The sequence below is a fragment of the Phallusia mammillata genome, chromosome 3 (genome assembly GCF_965637545.1).
Source record: "Phallusia mammillata chromosome 3, kaPhaMamm4.hap1.1, whole genome shotgun sequence".
Lineage (NCBI taxonomy): Eukaryota > Metazoa > Chordata > Ascidiacea > Phlebobranchia > Ascidiidae > Phallusia > Phallusia mammillata.
The window spans coordinates 28,313,105-28,332,282 of record NC_137254.1 but is presented as its reverse complement, the minus strand read 5'-3'; the positions used below and the strand labels follow the sequence as shown (position 1 = coordinate 28,332,282).

The following is a 19,178-nucleotide window of genomic DNA, read 5'->3' as shown; positions in this document are numbered from 1 at the left end:
ACAACGATGGGTTCTGAATATTAAGAAGTGCTGGAAGATATTGCGGATCTTGTAACAAACAAACACAAAGCATCGACCTTATAGAGCTTTTCGGGCAAATTTTTTATGGCAGCAACAGTTTATATAAACACAAGCCAAATCTTTGTTCAGCGTTTTACCAATGTTCCGACGTTTTTATTTTGAGCCCGAGACACAAATTCTCGTCCAACAACTTTGAATCCACGAATGAGTCACACCTAGCAATACCTCAATACGGCAGACTTTTAAGGTCAGTAGATAGATTTTAGAATTGTTTGTGCACATTGCTCAGTATAAAATAAAGATAAACCTTACCAACCAACACAACAACTCTTTACAACGGTAACAAATGAAGATGATCTCAATTTCAACAAACATGGTACAATTCAACAAGCAACCAAACCATTAATCGCAGTTATAACAGTTTGAATGTGGAATAGGAATGTAAAATCGTTTCCCAAACGAAGGTATTTAAAAGTGCCCACGCCCAAACAACGCCCAGTTTGAATGCACTAAACGTTGTGCTCCATGACGTCGTAATGGCAACACGCGGTTATAACTGGCGTTTGTTGTTTGCAAAAAAGACTGGTTTGTCATGGAAGCCCTGAGGCATTAGACATATTTCAGAAAGCTGTGCGCTCGCACAACGCAAAACCCCAACAAGTACTCGAGAATAGTAATCAAGCAGTTCGGATATCTCCTTTTCTCTCAGAACTACCTTGTTAGTTGCAAGCTTGTGGTGACACATGTAAACTTTTAACAAGACTTTAGAAATCACCAGAAATTATTCTCAGTAAAAGTTCAAAAGTTCAGAGAGCAAGTTCAAAATGTCAGTGAAAAGATAACTCAAATGCAAACCAGTAAGAATTTAGTAGAACAAAGGTTAAAAGTTCTACAGTGGTAAAGTACGGTAGTCATTAACCAATTTGCGAAACAAGAGCTGAGTTTTAAATGTCAACAACGCCAAACTCAACCACAATACTTTGTGCTGTTGGAATACAAAAAGTCTTTAATCTTTTGGCTTGGTTGATTACATTACAGACCATTGTAGAAGGTGTTGGTAAATTGTTTAAATGATAGAATGTAATTTTTCTACTCTTTGCCCGGTAGCTTTCTTTATATACGTGTACTCTGTTGCAGGGTTAATAATGAAAAGAAAAACCAAGACACATATGTTTAGTCCTAAATTAAATTAACGGTTAACGGGTATTCAAACGTGTTTAAACAAAAGACATACAACCAAGCAGGTAGAATGACAACAATGACTCTAATTTGACATTTCAAGACTCAAATCAAACAATCAACCAAATGAAGAACGTTCTAGGTCCAGTCAGGTACAACACAGAGCAACATAATTCAAAGCTGTAGATCAGTATTTAAACTTGAGATAATTCGTTTCAGAGGAAGACCATGTGCAAGCAGCAAACTAACTGGGAAGGTACTAAGATCACTGGTGCTGATATTCAACATACTGCTATGGGTACGTTTTTATCTTGCATAAATGTTTACAAGTTAGCAAAATAGAGCAAGTTATGTTAATCCTTTTCTGTACGGAATTACTGTCTAGTTCAGTTATTGGTGAAAATATATTTATGAGACCGTCAAATAAGCTTCCATAAAAGGATGTGTGTAATTTTGAGTACAATTTGTCATTGCAACAGATATTTTTGAGTTGATATACATATCAGTATCGATATTTCGGTGTAAAATGTCTGACTGTCAGCAAAAAATTAAGTGTTTAATAATATGTATCGTATGTTTTGGTAGTTTGCTGGTTGTGCAGTACTGAGTGTGGCGGTTTGGCTCCTGTTTATCGACCACGCAAGCACCATGTACTACAACACATTTCCACCAATGACCACAGGTAAGGCAATCTTCGAAAGCCAGAATCCACAGAAATTATTTAACTCACACTATCCACCAACTAAGACATTTACATTAAATCTATAATTCGCATATCGGCAAGTATGCAGGATGAAGTGTATATAGGTCAGAATTTACTCAACCTATCTTTTTAAGGTTACCACTACGTAACAAGGTAAAAATAGGCCACTTTAAAGACGACAAAAGTTTCTTTTACAGCTTTGTACTCACTGCTCGCTGTTGGAATAATCCTTCTTGTGATTTCCTTCATTGGAACTTGTGGAGCAAATACCAAAAGTGACATTCTTCTTGCCCTGGTGAGTAATGTCAGTGGAAATGTTCGAAGTTCTCTGAAGGCAAGCACAGGGAAAATGATAAATAGAAAAAGTTCATTTAAAGATTGTCAATTTGATTGCAAATTACATCTGTTCTTAACCAAGAGCAAAATGTGCACCATATTTATGATTTGATTTTTGTGACATTAACCAGTTTGTTTTTTAACATTTCAGTCGCTCCTGGCTCACTTTTTTATGGCTGTCGCCCAGATTATCGGCATCGTGGTTCTCATGCATCAAAAGAAAACGGTTGGTCATTTTGTGATTAGAAACTACCGGGATCCCTAGCCCATCTATACAAAAACATGTAGTGGTTCTTAACTAGGCCCGAGTAAACCAGTGTGGTTTAACCTAGCTACTTCGGAAGTTTGACTAAAGCCCCCTTACATATCAAACATTTAATTGGTTTGTTTTTTAGCAAAAAATAATCATATGGGTTCGGAGTGCAGGCAAAGGTTGAGAACCACTGGTCTACTTTATTATTACCATTTAAACATTGTTGCATTTTACGTAATAAAATAAAGGATGTGGGCAATTGTTTAATACACTTAAGTGTATAGTCTCATGGCCTATGCTTACCTATTATTTTGGGTTGCATGACAATAGATCGAAGACCAGTCCCAGAAATGGTACACGGACATTTTTATCGGTTATCCAGTGTCAGAAAGCGACCAAAAGGCAGTGGACCACTTCCAAATGGCTGTAAGTAAAACACATGTTGTTAGTTAACAACAAAATGAGTTTAAAATACAAGTCAAATTAGCATTTTTGCCACCATCAAAGTGTCTTACGCACTGCTTTACTTTTGGTGTGAGTTTTTCTATAAATATTACTTGAAATTCTGTACGTCAGGTTAATCCAAAACATCAAAGTCTATGGGCTACGTGTATATTACGCATAAAGTAAAAACTATGGCCCCAAGGCACGAAGTAATGAGATAATCTCTGTCAAATCATTGTCAAGTTCTAATGTTATTGGAAGCAATAATACTACATGGTAAAAATAAACAGAAGCATGATCTGCACTAAACCTAATATAAGTGTTTTCTACAATCAAATCGAAGTGTTTAAAGGCGTTACAATTATGTTGTTTTGTATTTCAGCTTCAGTGTTGCGGTCTCACAAAACCAAACGACTTTCGCCACCGATTTTCCAACATTACAACTTTACCAGCATCGTGTTCTGGTGAAACAGTTCTGAAGCAAATTCTAGTAACAAAACCCGTATATTCAGAGGTTGGTAAATGTTTTTTGTGCAAAAGAATTCGTTTAGTGAATCAAGAAAGAATTTATTTTGGTTCATTTGATAAAAATAGGGTTGGTTGATTTTAATTGTCCGACTTTTAAAAAAAATTAAAAAAGAGATTTTTATGGTCATTTTCTTGTACTTTTTTTCGCTTCATTTACTTTAATTTATTGCTTTTTCTTCGGGGTTTTCAACATACGTATTAATTGCGTGTTGCCAAACAACTTGAAAACAATAGAGTCAATTTAACCGACCTTCGGAATATTTAATGGAGTTTTAAAAGGATAACAAAACTGTTCAATACGTTTTAGGGTTGTTTGATGAAAATCAAAAGTCAAGTCCATTGGTTCATTCAAGCCTGGCCTCTTTGGTTTTGTGCCTCTGTGCTGTTTATACTGGAATGTGGAGGTTTTGTTTCTGGACTTCTATACATGATATACCAATGTAGGTGAATGTAGTGAAGGATAGTACAATTGTATTAGAAAGATTTTTTTTTTGCCGACTGATACGAAAAATATTTGGGATACGTTTGATACAAAGTGAATTTAAACTTTCTTCTCGTAATCATAAAATCGTATAGATTTCATTTGTTTTTGTAAACTCGCCTAAACACATGTGTAGGGACGACTTTGATTTGTTTTGCCTTTTTAGTTGTTTTCTTTATTTTTTTCCATTTGTATCAAAAGTTTTTGTCCATTATGAATAAGAACTGCTCGTAATTTGGTTGTGTTGTTGATAAACTCGTAAAAAAATTAATGTTTTGATTTTAGTCACGAGAAGGAAGTTTCACTATGATGACGATGAAGATGATGAAAGTTCGGGGCTGATCGAGTAAGTAGAAATTATTATACAGTGCATTTAGTGTTGTTTCGTAGTTCAGCGACGCACAAGTTGACATGAGTTGCACTTACATAAAGGCAACGCAGCCATCTGATATGACGACATGGCGAAATAATGTATTTTTTGTGTTTGATAAAATTGTGTTCAATTTCAGTTCTAAAGATGCTCCGACGTTAAAACGCATTGCAAGCTTGAAAAGACAACTTCCATTGATGCGAGGTATGTAAAAAACACATAAGTTAACATATTTTGGACTCTTGGACATAAACAATTTGCTTGCAGAGCTGCCTCTGCCCAAACTCTACCGTGTGCTTCGGAAACACACAAATGATCAGTTTGGATTTACGGTGACGTTCGATGACGTCAGAAACCAATACGTCATCGGTCACGTGGATCCAGGATCGACGGCTGAGTTTGCTGGTTTGAAGGAAGGATCCCATGTTATAGAGGCAGGTTTATGATTAAAACGGTTGAGACAATCTTGTCGGGTGATGAATGGGGCAGCAAGCGATGACATAGTTTAATAAATACTTTTAACAAACAGGCTCAAAACATCGCCTACTTTAAAAGAATGTTGGTGGGTCAAGAAATAAAGACCTAAACTTAGAAAAAACGATTTTGTATGTAAGGATGTACAAGCCAATGTAAATTTTCAACGAATCAAACCCACATTTTTTCTAGGTCTCTTGGCCCTTAACAACACATTAGGTGCACATAAATTTTGTTTAGTTTTCTACTCTTTTATTGCAGTTGCAGCGTATTTTTTTTCCAATTTCATCTCATTTTGCTCACAGTTAAACGGAACCACGACCCAAAATGCTAAACGCGAAGATGTCGAGTACAAATTCGAGTTTGCGGGTAGTGAGATGCGAGTACTGGTTGTTGATCGAGTTACAAGCGACTTGTATAAGGAGAACAAGGTCGACATCAATCTACGCAACGTCGAAGGTAAGTACTCGAAAATAGTATGAACTTATTTAATGGTTTCATTGGAAGAGATGTACATTAAACATTGCAATGTAGCACATCATTTTGGATATGCTTCTATGGTAACTTGGTAAACTGATTACAGGATGCCGGCACCTCACTTTAAATATCAAAGCAGTACCGACTATTTTTTGCTTATTAGGGTTAACAGGGATTGGCTTTGATCAAAAAGTATACGATAATGTTTTTTGGTTTGCTGTTCTCTTGTAGGCGTGACTGATGGAAAGTCAGACTACAAACCGCGACTTTGTACGATCGACAAATCTGAAACTGGTTTCGGTTTCAACTTGCTATACTTGGAAGATAGAAAGGGAGAATTCATTGAAGACCTTACACCAGACGGATCGGGTGCAAAAGCAGGTTGGTTAAAGTTTATGTAAAAGGTTTCACAAAAAAGCATTTTAGGCTAAAAGTATAGGATTGATTTATGAATCAACAAGCAAAATAAACGACTCGGTGCCTGTTTTGCTGTCTTACATTTTAAACGACTAGGCGCGTTTTAGCTCAGTCTTGCATTCTAAACGCAGCCAATTCTTTAATTTAACTTTTTTGCCTCAAATGATCGCCTCTGCAATGTGCTAAAAAATTGAATTTTAAATTAAATTGAAGCATGCAAAGGTATGCATAATTTTTGTCTTGCTATCAAATTGAGTTCACTTTTGAGTTTTGAGAAAACTTTTGAGAAACTCGTTCTAAAAAACGTGTTTGTTGGATAGGTTTAAAAATCGGTGACCGCATTGTTGAAGTCAACGGGGTCAACATCGAAAGAGAAAACTCACGTGACGTGGTGAGGAGGATACGCATGAGTGGCGACGTCGTCCATTTTCTTGTTGTTGATCCGAAAACCGACGGATACTTCAGGTACATCTAAACAAAAGTTTGACCAGTTAGTTGTTTTATGTCAAAGATTCTGGATACAAAAAGTCCAAGTAGCGTTAGATAATGGGAGTAATACAATATTCTTTGCAGAGGGGATTTACTTACAACGTAAACCTTGTATGCTTAATGTGTCAAGTAGTGTTTATTTGCCGCAATGGTCCGACAGTTTTCTACAAACAAATCAACCGCTGTTCAACAAAAACTGATCGCGATTTATCAATTATGTGGGTGTTGACAAGATGTTGGTTCAAAATGTTTACATCAGTTTACATTTTACAACACATTACTAAATATAATATTTTCCGATTCAGGAAAAAGAGTGTAACAACGACAGCATCACTAGCAGAAGATTACTTCAATGGTCACCTTGGTTCACAGCCAACTACTCCGCAACGTGAGTGCTTGCCATCGATTTTAATCTTTTCATGGGAGGTATAAACGTAAATTTGTTATTTCAGCGAAACGGAAAAGTCGAAGGGACGAAAAACCGCGATATTGCCGATTGGTTAAGCGAAGCAAAGAAGAGTTTGGATTATATGTTGTGATAGACAACAACCGCATTGGTCAGGTATAAGATAATTTCCAATTTGACAAACAAGTACCTTTTGCGAAGATTAATTGGTAAAATTAAACAACTAACCAATACATGTCATGAGTTTTTACAGCGTATACAATAAGACAAGATGTTTCTTTGCATTTGGTTGTGCGCTTTGTACAAAATCACATTGCTCAAGGGAAAGACAAAACACGACAACCTGCGGCGGGGTTCAACCCACGACCTAAAAAATGTTAGTTGATTCAATGAACTAATACTCGTCAACTTATTTCAAGGTAATACGGTGGGTGGATTGTGGAGGAGCAGCAGATAGGGCAGGTTTGCGTATTGGAGACCGGATCGTGGAAGTGAACGGTCAGAACGTTGAATATGAAGCTCATCAGCAACTAATTAAGGCGATTTGCGAGCACGAAAATACTGCTGACCTTATTGTCGTCGACGAGGACTACGACAACAGATACAAAAGGTTACTGTTTGAAAAATGTGCGGGGTTTGTAGTTGTTTGTCAAAGCTTGATGCAAATATCTACGTAGAGTAATGTTTAAGTTTTTTTATGACATTGACTCAAGCAGCAATTAATTATTTGCCACTTTTGTTTGATTCTGCTTTTAGAAAAGTCTGTGACCGGCCTCGTATGTGTTCTTTAATAAATCAAACGGCAAATTTATTATACAATGCACATAAAAAATCAAAGTCCAATTAACGCGTGGGAGTTACATTTTACGCATACTTTCAACCTTATGCAAACAATTATTTCTTGCAGGAACAAGCCGAGGCTATGTAGGATTTTCAAAGAGAATGAAATGTTTGGATTTTGTGTGAAGTACGATTCCAGCAAAGACGGACACTACGTTGAAGAAGTTGATCCACAAGGACCTGCTGATCGAGTTGGCCTTCATGTATGTTGTGTTTTAACCACCAGACGGTCGACGTATTTGTTTCGTATTTTTCCTTGCTCCTTGCTTTGAAAGCGCATTTACAAATCAAGTAGAGAATTATTTAAGACGATCACTTTGCGAGATCTAAACATACTAAGGCAGTGGTTCTTAACCTTTTTATAACGGCCGAACCCCTACGATATTCTTCAGCCTTTGGTCGAACCCCAAAGTTACATCCTAGGTTTTTGCCCCATTTTCCTTGGTGGGTCATAATTAGTTTTTGTTCAAACGTAGTGGCAACAGTTACTGTTTGTCATTTTGTTAAATTCTGACATAATAATACAAGCAGCTTGTTTCATTATTGCTTTAATTCCGGCAATTTTTTGTTTTTAACAAAATGAAGCATTGTATTTAGCATCTGTACACTAACATGAAAAAGATGAAGAAATAAGTTTTTGCTGCCAAAACAATGCTCTTTGTTACGTCAAAAAAGAAATTAAAACCTTAGTGCATGGGTGCACAACCATTTTGCTAGGACGGCCGCATCGCAGATTCTTATTTCACCAACGGCCGCCATTTACCTGCTTATTTTTGTTTTAAAATACTTATTTTATGTATTTACCATCTAATAGCGTCCAAAAAGCCCAGATTAATTTCTAGCTCGGTACACAGATTGAGCTGCACAACGAGGAGATCAGTCTTAAGTGTTTATGATGTCATAATCTATATTGTGATGCTTGTGGAACCTGTTTTGTTCGCATTGTTGGCACACAATAGGCGTACAAAAAGTCTGATACATATGGTTATTATGCTGGTAATACTCTTTTTAGTACCACAAAAACTATTTCGAGATGTTTAAAACAGCCCTGCCTAAGTTTAACCCTCCAGTGTTCTGATATCTGGCAAATACAAATTGCCATTTTTACCGACTATAGACCCTAAAGTCAAAAACGAGTATTTGTATTGCACTTCAAAAAGACCTTCGTCGAACCCCTGATCCGGCGTTGCCGAACCCCTGGGGTTCGATCGAACCCCGGTTAAGAACCACTGTACTAAGGGGACTGTTGAGCAAAATGTGTAAATAAAGTTCTATCAAAGATGTAAAACAACCTTTTTTAACGTTTTAATGTTATGAAAGTTAAAAAGTTGACCTGTTTGATTGACAGATCGGCGACCGTGTTGTGCAAATCAACAACGTCAACGTCGACCGACAAACTCCAGAAGAGGTATTACAACGCTTGAGGGAGTGCGAGAGCGAGGTCGTGCTGCTTGTCATCGACAAAAAGTCAAAGAAACATTACAAACAAATAGTAGAGTTCAAGACCACGGTAAGTGATTTACCCGTTTATTGAAAACAAATCATTACCCAATGGCAAACTTTTAATAGCGTATTCCCACTATAAAGACTTGTTCCAAATTCAAAGGCAGGCTAGAAAATTTTACCATCTTGGTTCATGTAAATATCTAATCCCATTAAACGTCGCGTACAAGTTATTTGACTCTTTGACTCTAAAAAGGGCAAAACCACAACAAAATATGTACTGTACTCTATCCACGTAAACAATAGAATACAGATCGAACATATTGCAAACTTTATAAACCGCGGTGAGTACGTTTCAGATTGAAACACGGACAAGACCAGAATTATTATTTTTTTCACACAAAAGATAAAATCAGTGGGGCTTTATACATTCAGGTGTCTTAAGTTATGAGACACATCTATTAACAAGTTATGCACACACAGGGTATGACCGACATAGATTTCGACGCTATTTCGATTCCGGAGGAGCCTGTATTCGTTCCCAAAGAGCAAAAACAGACTGATACCGAAAACTACCAAACACCTGAACTAAAACTGGACGAATCGGTAACAATGGTTGAAACTCAAGACTACGTTACTATCAAAGGGGAAACAAGCCTCAAAGGTTTGTAAATCAATTGAGTTTGAAAAAATCTAATCAGATTGTACTTTGCCTAAACAACAACGGTAACCACCTTTCGAATGCTTATAACAATTCAAAACTTAAGCATAAAAATAGCCTATTATTTAGGCCAGGGGTCGGCAACGTTTTTTGCACTGCGGACCGTTTTTGAAAGTGAAATTTTGTCGCGGACCGGTCTTCAAAAACCTACAAATATTTAGCAATAAAAACGCTTAAATTAGTTTATCATCCCCGGGATACATGGGCAAAATGTTTTGAAGCATTTAACCTGAAAAATTATACGGCCTGGTAACGAACTTCTCGCGGACCGGTACCGGGCGGTTGCCGACCACTGATTTAGGCCAATCATTGTTTTAGATTTTTTACTGCACAAGCGTTTTTAAATTTTCAAAAACTTATAACTTGTGCAAGGTGAAACCCCAAACACCGATACAACGGAACAAATTCGAAAGTGCATTTTGCGCAAAAGCAATGACGAGGAACATGGATTCTTCCTTGCTATTGACAGAGACCGGAATGGCCAAATTATACGAAGGTAAGTAGAGATCACTTAAGGAAGAAGCCAGAATAAAACGGAAACAAATACTCTAGATTCGCGAAAAGCAGAGTTACTTGACATAAAACCTGAAGTTGACGCTGATTGCATTGTCCTTTCGCATTTACATGATGTGACTGGCATATTTTGCGAGTTGAAAAAACAACTATATTTTCCAGAGTGGTGGAGTGTGGAGCAGCAGACAGAGCTGGTTTACGCAATGGCGATAGGATTTTGTCAATCAATAGCGTAGAAGTTGAGGATATGGGCCACGACGAGGTAAACTTGGAAAAGTTCATTCTTTCGTTGCAACATGGATACGGCCCTGAAAGTTGTTAAATTGCAACAAAGGGGCCGAATAACTGCATTTTTTTAATACACACTAGGTGCTTAACGTTCTTTATTGAACATTGGTTTGCAGAGTTGTATTCAACAAATTGCAGATGACGAGTTCACAGCAAATCGTATTTGCGACATTTACAGGTGGTTTCCCTGATACGAGAAAGCGGTGACCTGATCCACTTCACTGTAATTGACGAGAGGTCGGACTCGTTTTCTGTGAGGGGAAGGGATTGCCTGTTCCGTATCACACGTGAAAAGGGTGGATACGGGTTTTACTTGTGGTACGACGAAGATGGACACTTCGTACAAGATGTTACAATCGACAGTCCGGCAGATAAAGCTGGTAAGACTTTGTCGAATCGGCAATCATTACTTACAACTTTCAGATACAGTATGAACCAGCAGTCTAAGATACATCTTAAGATAAGAACCTTTTGTCTAGCACTTTCTATGGGTGTCTTTGCCACCTGGCCAAACAGAACAAAGGTAGTTTTTGAAATACTCATATTGGATTAAATAACAAGTGAAGTTTTTGAACTATTTCTTTTACTATATTTTTATTAAAAAACGCAGTCAAACTGTCATTTTACTTTTTTCTACTTAACACAACAACTTTAATTATGAAACCGTGCAACTAAAATTTTGGAACCATAACACCAGTGCTAATTCTATTTAAACAAAATAACTTAAAGCATTATTACAACTAACAAATCTGAACTCAAAGGACTGCGGCCAGGAGATCGACTGGTGGAAATTAATGGTGTAAACATAGAAGATGACACACACGAAGACGTGTTCTACAGAATCAAGGCTTGTACTAATGTTGTAACATTGATGGCTGTCGACGCCAAGACCTACGTCCACTGCAAGAAAAATGCTGTTGATCTTAACTCGAAGAATTTGAAAAACAAATCAACAGAAATAGCAGGTAGGAATACAATATGACTCGTTGGTATGATATTGAATAAAAGTTGCCTTTCGTGCTGGGCCTTTTCCTTTTTGCCTTATCCCAAATGAGTAATGTGTTGAAATGTGGAAAAAGTATTGCCATTATTTTGTAAAACATGTGACATTTTAATAAATTTGGATGAGAAGCAATGGTAAAGAATATTCCGAACATCAACATCACATTTTACCCCAGTGCCTTATTTCAGTGAACTGTGCTCTGACAAAGTCAGGAAAAATTACATCCTAATTATAAGAGACCTCGTCGAAATGAAACAACGTTCTTGTTTTAGGCACTCAACAGCAGAAGAGCAGCACGACAAAAACAGTTCGACAGGAAGTAACTGTACGCAAATCTCGGAGGGATGATAGTTATGGCTTTCATCTCGCGTATTCCAATTCATTTATGGAAGGTCGCGGGACGAGCATTGGTCACGTGGTACATTGGGTTGAAAAGGGAGGACCCGCTGACGTAGCTGGGGTTCGAGACGGTGACAGAATTATCGAGGTAAGTTAAACGCAATGAGACAATAGGATGATTGTTTCTACACTTAGTTTCTACATGTGTCCATGCCACACTTAGGTGATTAAAAACTCTAATCGAGTAAAATACGTCGAAAAGACGCCCCTCTATTCTTGAACCGACTATTTGTCGAATGATTTTGAGCATGTTTGCGGCTTAAAGTATTTTGTAAAACGTTGCTCAGTAAAAGATTAATTAAATTTTTACTGGGACGTTTATTTCTAGGTGAACGGTGTGAATGTGGAACGAGACGATCATGAGCAAGTCACAGTGAGAATCAACGCAAACGGATTGAGCACAGTGATAATGGTTGTGGAATACCAAGAAGGTGGGTCGAAGCTAAGCTCACGTACTTCTTGCCAAAACTTCGAGACATGAATATGTTACACGTCTTATGAGTAATAATTACATGCCAAACTGTGGGTACTTGATAGTGTCAAAACAAGTGATGTTAAAAAATAATTTTAAAATAGGATACAATGACTTGCCTAGAAAACCCAAACAAAGACAACAAACAAGTCAATAGTTAAAAACACTTTGGTGTGTTTTAGACGCAAAGCTTCCGCATGACGTAACGATTCAGAAGGAAAACGGATCGTTCGGTTTCTACTTGTGGTTTGACGGTAACGGGCATTACATAGAAGATGTGACTATTGGTTCAACTGCTGATGTCGCTGGTTTGAAAGTTGGTGATCGACTGATTAAAGTAAGTGTAAGGAAATTAAAGCAATCGTCGCTAACACTCGTGGCTAATTTAAACATATAGAGTGGAGATCCAAGGTTGGTAACTGCCTTTTCAGCCACATTGCGTCTCCTAGACTTCCAAGTGTCAAAGGATTTTATATGTTGTTGTTCAGAAGTAATTTATGTATAGGTTTATGTTTGGAATTTGCGCTGGTTAAAGATGTTAGGAGCTTGGAGACTCTTTGTAATGACCATAAGTTCAGCTTACGAAATAAAAACTGATGCAAAACTTAAATCCTGTATATAACTATTTCAATATTTTCGATATGAGGTAAAAAAAACTCTGATTAGAAATACAGACCACACCCAAAGTTATAGCTAGTAGAATTAAAAATAGCTTGTAGATATTACTGGAAAATCACTAAAAGATAATTTACCCAATTTTGTAGGTAAATGACAACAATGTTGAAAGTGACAACCACGAAGCAGCGGTTGATCACGTGAGAAACAGCGGTGACGTAGTTACCTTAAACGTCATCAGCGTAAAACCAATAGAAATTCGTCAAGAAACGGCGGCGTCAAAGACTTGCCACGTAAGTAGTCTGAATGTCGTGTGAAACGTTTTGAAATTATGATTCCCCTTTTTCTGCTGGCAGATTACCAAAAAGCTAGGGTCATATGGGTTCTGCATACAAGAAGACAACACGGGTCTGTATGTTGAGTTTGTGCAAACAAACAGCGCCGCCGAGGACGCTGGCCTCAGTGCTGGAGACAGGATTGAGGAGATTAACGGGGAATCCGCAAAAGGTACATGTTTTGTCACAATGCCCTTTTTTTGAATCTTTGTACTGTAAACGTAGTGTGTTTTAATATCTTAAGTTTTGTTAAACTGTTTACAGGCGTAAGCCATACAGAAGCAATAGGTCTCATTATGCGATCCGGTTCGTCCGTAACTTTGACGGTACTCTCAGCAAAGAAGAATTCAACACAAAGCACAACGAAAAGAAATCCGAGGTATAGTTTTGAAAATAAAAAAATATCGTTAAAATGTACATTTGGATCAATCTGTAAGCATTGGGAAATAAAGTCTGCGTTTTTCTTAAATAAGTTGTTAAATTCTACTATACGTTCATTGAGAGGACCTTCAGAGATTGGGCACATAAATTAATTCAATACAATCTAAGGGAACTGTAGAGCACTACGCTGGGCCAATTGAAGTCGCCATACCGAATCAACCGGTCACTAAGCATTCACAAATCACAACCATATGTCAAGGCGTAGGGCTAGAAAAGTCTAGCCTGCCGTGGGATTCGAACCCACGACAGGAGTCTGTCCGGGACTCGAGCTTTAACAACTGACCTACACAGGCTCAGTGGAGAATCTTTCGAAAGTCAAATCACAAGCACCGTTGCCAGGAAAATGTAGACTATAAACCGGTAGCGGATAATTATAGGAATAAGCTTAAAAAACAGTATTTGGGAGCTGTCTATATTGAACAAAGCACACAATACATCCATATACTTTTCTCTCAAATCACAGTGGACTAAAACTTCAGCACGACACAGCTGCGGCCATATTCGACCAGTTGCTTAGCAACACGGACATGGACTACGTGGTGGAGAAGAGGGAATATGGTAAACCGGAGAACGCAGGAACAGACATGAGGGACACCGATGACAACGAAATGTATTCAAGTTTTTAAGTTCATCATTATTTATGATTGAACAAACTGAATTTAAATACAGGCTTTCTGTAGCCTATATTAACTAAAACAGATCCCATATGTTTTTAATCTTGACACGTTAACCTTGACATTATTTTCAGAGTGCCAGCAACGGTTATTCGGACAAGCATTCGTAAAAGAAACAGCAAAGTTAGAAAAAGTCTCCGCAAGAGGATCAAACCTTCATTTAAAAAGTACGACTGTTTGAACATAATCATCGCACTGTACTAGACCACCTTGTAACATTCGTTCTAACGTGCAGAAAAAAACCTTCAGCGGTCAAGACCAGATTTTTTAAGGGCGAAGACAACGTTGCATTTGCGGAAGAACCGGAGATCACTTCTCCCCCAGAAACCATCATCAAGGAGGTTTTATTTTATGTATTTATGCATGTGTGTTTTTGAAATAACGCCTAGTTTCTATTGTCTAGGAATGTAATATTGAGTGTTTAAACTAGGTAGCACAAGCGCACTAACTTAGTTTTTGAGAGAACCTGTTTAATTTAGACTAACTTATCTGGTTTGGTTTATAAAGTAGCGTATAACTACCGTAGTGGAGCTTAAAAATATCATTAAGCGAAACAGTTATAAAAATGCACATGGGTAAGCTTGAGACAAATGAAAAGGTGAATTATTATCAATAGCTGATTTTGGTTTGTAAACAAGGGTTTTGTTTGTACATTGCAGGGCCAATTCCTTGAAGAGACATTGAAACGAGTCGAGAAAAGTGCAACCACTAGACGACGCACTCGGAAACCAAGAACGTCGTTTGTTGAAGTTGCGCAACAAAACACCGAAGTAAGTTTGCAGTCCTTTGCTCAAAGGTCTGCACACAAAAGTAAATGGACGCAAATGGGTTAAAATAGATATAGTTCATTCACAAAATGCTTAATAAGCAAAGCAAGCATCTTCCTACTATTAATCCTACATAGAATCCAGTAGAGGCGCCTGACTACGGATCAGGAGATTACATAGATAGGACATGTGATCCAAAGATAGGAGAAGATAGAACATTTTTGACAAAAATGCGATCCTGCCAGGACTCGAACCTGGAATCTCCTGATCCGTAGTCAGGCGCCTTATCCATTGGGCCACAGGACCGCATGCCAACACTCTTAAAATATCGCTGTATCTTTCTTGGCAATTGCTTGAGGAAATTGAAGCTAATCTTGTTGTCTTATTCACTTCCTCTCCACCAACAAGCCAGGCAACATACGATGTGCCGTGGAGCTTTTTTTATATAAGTAATATGAGCCATTGTAGTAAATCTTTCCTTAAAATCTCATTGCAAGTAAAGCGAAGGACTGCAACGATTCAGGGTATTAAACCATGACAGCTTGAGCCAATCTAAAAAGCATCATCACTTTGCAAGGATATATGTTAGCCATGTTAGACAATCTAAAACCCAGTGCATAAAATCCTAAGCCAAACATAATCAACCGTTGTACAATAAACGCTAATTAGAAATGAAGACATAGACGAAAAACAGTTTTTTTTTTCAACCATAACTAACTTGCAACGTGCACACTTCACAAAGCTAATTAGTAGCAGAAGGCAGTCTATAACAATTGGTATACATCAGCTAAAATAAAATAACTTGGCCCTAGTTTTTCATGTAAGCCACAACCAAATGTCAAACTTTTTCAGGCAAAGTCAACTCGAAAAAAGTCACGAAAATTCCACCTGGCCACATCCGGGACACTTAGGTGGAAATTTGAGGAAACCGATTCGCGGAGACCTGGTCACGTGATCACAAGGACCGTTCGCAGCGGCCTGGACGGGCTTTTCGAACAAGATGAGGACTTGAACGTCACTACATTTGACGCAATTGTGCACAACGAGGCCGATGACGTTGTTGAAGAACAAAAGGCGGACTTTGAAACGTTGGGGAAAGATTACAGTTCTGTGCAAAGCCAAGTCTAAATTGATCAAATAAATTAAGAAAGGCAGCTACAGATTGTCAATTATTTTTACAACTTCTAATACGATTTGGGTGGATTTCACCTGAAATGTACAATTATTACGACATAATTACATATAGTTTTTACGCCACACTTGCACCAAACCGCAGTTTGTCCCAACCAACAGAACTATAATAATGACAAACAATACATTTTGCTACTTTCGACAACCGGTGTGTCCTATACATTTGCAGTATCCAACAGTTCTGTGTGCAATACAATCCCGCTACAGAAGTTACAAAATTCTGAAGACCGCAGACTCATCACTATATAATATGACTACATGAACTTTGTGCTTCCACAGTATCCCGGCTCAGTATCAACAAACTGTTTTGGGCTTCGCGTCGCAATAAAGGAAATAATTTGCCAGCAATACACGCGAGTGCTTGACAAGATTGCTAAACTTACTGAGGCGTGTTCGCAGTACATGGGTTGTCAACTCTCGACAAGAATTTAAAAATATTCCAACCAGTAGACGTAGTAGCCCGAACCACGTTGTAGAAAACGCGGAAAAAGTATCGAAAGGATGTGAATTGTGTACCTCAGAGCTGTAGGAGATATTAACATTGGAATCTTGGTTTAAGAAAAGCATGCCGTTTGTATGTGTTAAGATGTTATAGTTGACCGCTAAAAGCTATAGTTAATAACACGTTTCAAATGACAGCGCCGAGTTTGTAATCTATGTATTATAAAGTGCTATAGGAGTACTATCTTGCGGTATATCGCACGATTTGGTCTCCCCAATAGTTTAGTGAGTAATGCTTAATTTATGCTTTTATGTTTACATGAATCACATTTTAAAGGTTTACGTGGAATACCGAATTTGGGAGCAAGAATTTATACATAAAAAAATTAAATTTAGTACAATCCATTACTTAAAAGTAATGTAAAATGTCAAAACCATAATAGGCGTCTAAATGGACTTAGTGCCGAGGTGGGGAGGTGGCTTGGCGGGTTTGTAGTAAATGGCATAAGGTACTTAACTCATACAAATCGTCTAAATTATCGCTATTAGAATACGCACAGATTTATACCTTAAGTGTCTACTGGTAGAAAAAGAGAGGTACATTCAATGAGACTTACTGGTATGTTTTTCAATAGGAGTTTATAGCAAGTCTCAGTGTTGTCAAACGCGTGCTTTTATGTAAGCTTATTTGAAAACTTAAAAGCCTTCTGGATCAACAAAACTATACGAGCTACAAAAATTGGACAATGTTCTCTACGTACGTGCTCGCGTAGTGAAAATTTTACAAACGTTGACTCATAGTTGTGGGTTTTTATCATGAAAGGCTCACATTAAAATGCCACAAGGCAGTCAACAAACGCCTGCGTATATGAGATAGTGGAAAAGGCTTTGTTTTAAGTAGGGATAGGAAGCATTAGGTTCTATCAAAGCAAATATCTACAGCGTTGTGGCAAACTTTACTACAGGGCCACTAGTTGAAGCACAGTAAGTCGACAATGTTGATGTTAACCGTTTCTTTGAAAACATCCGACTATTTTCCATTGCTAAACTTTGCAAAAGACCGTCGTTGGTAGATTGTCACGGGCAAATATATCGCCAAGTATTCAGCTTGTACCAAACAGCGCCAGGAACGTAAGATTTTATTGTCTAACGCGCATTTGGCTTAAGACTGGGATCATGGAAAATTGATGGTGAAAAAAGATTTTGAATATAGTTTCCACAGTCATGCATTATGCGGTCACAGATTTGGCAGCGCGACGAGACGTATGGAAAAAGTTTTCGTTGCGGGTCAATCTAAATGCAGAGAAAAGCGTGACTTACGCAACCGGTGAAAAAGCAAACAAACGTTTAGCATTTAGACTCAGGCATTGTCAGATTATAGTGTTGGAAATTGTGCATCACAACACAGGTTATGCGCAAACAGAATGATGTATTATGACGTAGCCATGTTGCCACCACACAGGCTCACGCCTACACAGCGTGACGTCAGAGTTTGGCGTGTGGCAGCAAGGAAACTAAATTTGTGCTACACTTAATGTGTGCATAGCTTTACTTATTACAGGTATCTCGCAAATATGTTTTCTTGTTAAGGCCAACATAAGCAGACTAATTTTGTTTGGCAGTCTGCTATCAATACTTGTGAAAGTAAGCACTCGGCATTTAAAGTTTGACCTTAAAGTCCAGCACGTAAACTTTAATGTCACAAGAGTTGGTAAAAACTTCCGCGTGACGTTAAAATGCGAAGGCTGTGTTGTTGCCCAGACTAGAAAGCGAATCACAAGTTTCAGTTGAGGCCAATAGTTTCAAAAGCAGCAAGACATAATTGAAAAGCCGTTGGAACAGTTGCGGTTAAGTGTGTATTGTCTGGAATGCGATTTGCCGTTGTACAAAAGGAGGAACCAGATGATAATGAACATTTAATTGCATGTGCATGTGAAAATGTGGCACAGCTACTCTGTGTAAATTTGTGCAGTGAACTTTAAAAGTCTGGCTAGTATTTGAAAGAAAAAAGACAAACAATTATACAGAAATGTGAAAATGTGAAAAGAGATTTACTTTACGCATTAAATACAGGCTTATTCAAAAAAGAAGAAACAGTATTGTTAGTATGTTACTGAAACAGATTGACTAGTAATTAGTTTTGTTTCCAACCTGTAATTGCTTGCAATTTTCTTACTTGCAAAACAATTACATTGTTTACACATTGGCGTCTGGTGAGTCACTTTTGACACAAATGTGTTTCGCAAATATTAGCACGCTAGCTTCCCACCAAAGTCGCCGTTAATTTGCTTACGTTATAGAGGTCTTAAATCGGGTCGACAATGCAAATCGGATAATCCTACAGTAGGAGTAGGATTCCTACTTTCAGAAATTAAATCAGTCTGTAATAGAAAGTCACAAGACAGATCACAGACCGTTTAACGCAAGGCAAACTAGTCGTTACATTCGTTTACACTT

General features: G+C 37.8%; 2 protein-coding genes and 1 non-coding gene across 4 annotated transcripts in view; 1 reads left to right on the top strand and 2 right to left on the bottom strand.

Annotated features, from left to right (window-relative positions):
• Positions 1-2,179, bottom strand: part of LOC145220680 (arrestin domain-containing protein 2-like) — a 45,975-nt gene extending 43,796 nt beyond the window's left edge. For both annotated transcript variants that reach the window (XM_080087907.1, XM_080087908.1), the window contains exon 1: positions 2,113-2,179. The gene's annotated coding sequence lies outside the window, so the exon portion shown is untranslated. The remainder of the gene's footprint in view (positions 1-2,112) is intronic.
• On the top strand, positions 1,148-16,628 carry LOC145220677 (uncharacterized). Its single transcript, XM_080087904.1, has 35 exons — positions 1,148-1,352; positions 1,420-1,498; positions 1,786-1,882; positions 2,101-2,198; positions 2,391-2,465; positions 2,823-2,918; positions 3,319-3,450; positions 3,772-3,904; positions 4,231-4,291; positions 4,455-4,519; positions 4,583-4,749; positions 5,095-5,248; positions 5,498-5,647; positions 6,004-6,148; positions 6,478-6,560; positions 6,625-6,734; positions 6,998-7,188; positions 7,486-7,621; positions 8,767-8,928; positions 9,345-9,525; positions 9,955-10,078; positions 10,258-10,357; positions 10,562-10,763; positions 11,145-11,348; positions 11,659-11,873; positions 12,114-12,216; positions 12,440-12,594; positions 13,022-13,165; positions 13,229-13,379; positions 13,472-13,586; positions 14,112-14,258; positions 14,397-14,489; positions 14,558-14,663; positions 14,982-15,092; positions 15,942-16,628. Exons 1-35 carry the CDS (start codon positions 1,327-1,329, stop codon positions 16,215-16,217), a joined length of 4,587 nt encoding a protein of 1,528 aa, XP_079944030.1. The 5' UTR covers positions 1,148-1,326; the 3' UTR covers positions 16,218-16,628.
• On the bottom strand, positions 15,323-15,395 carry Trnar-acg (transfer RNA arginine (anticodon ACG)). The gene has a single exon. It is a non-coding gene; the product is annotated as a tRNA-Arg (tRNA).
• Positions 16,629-19,178: the final 2,550 nt, after the last annotated feature.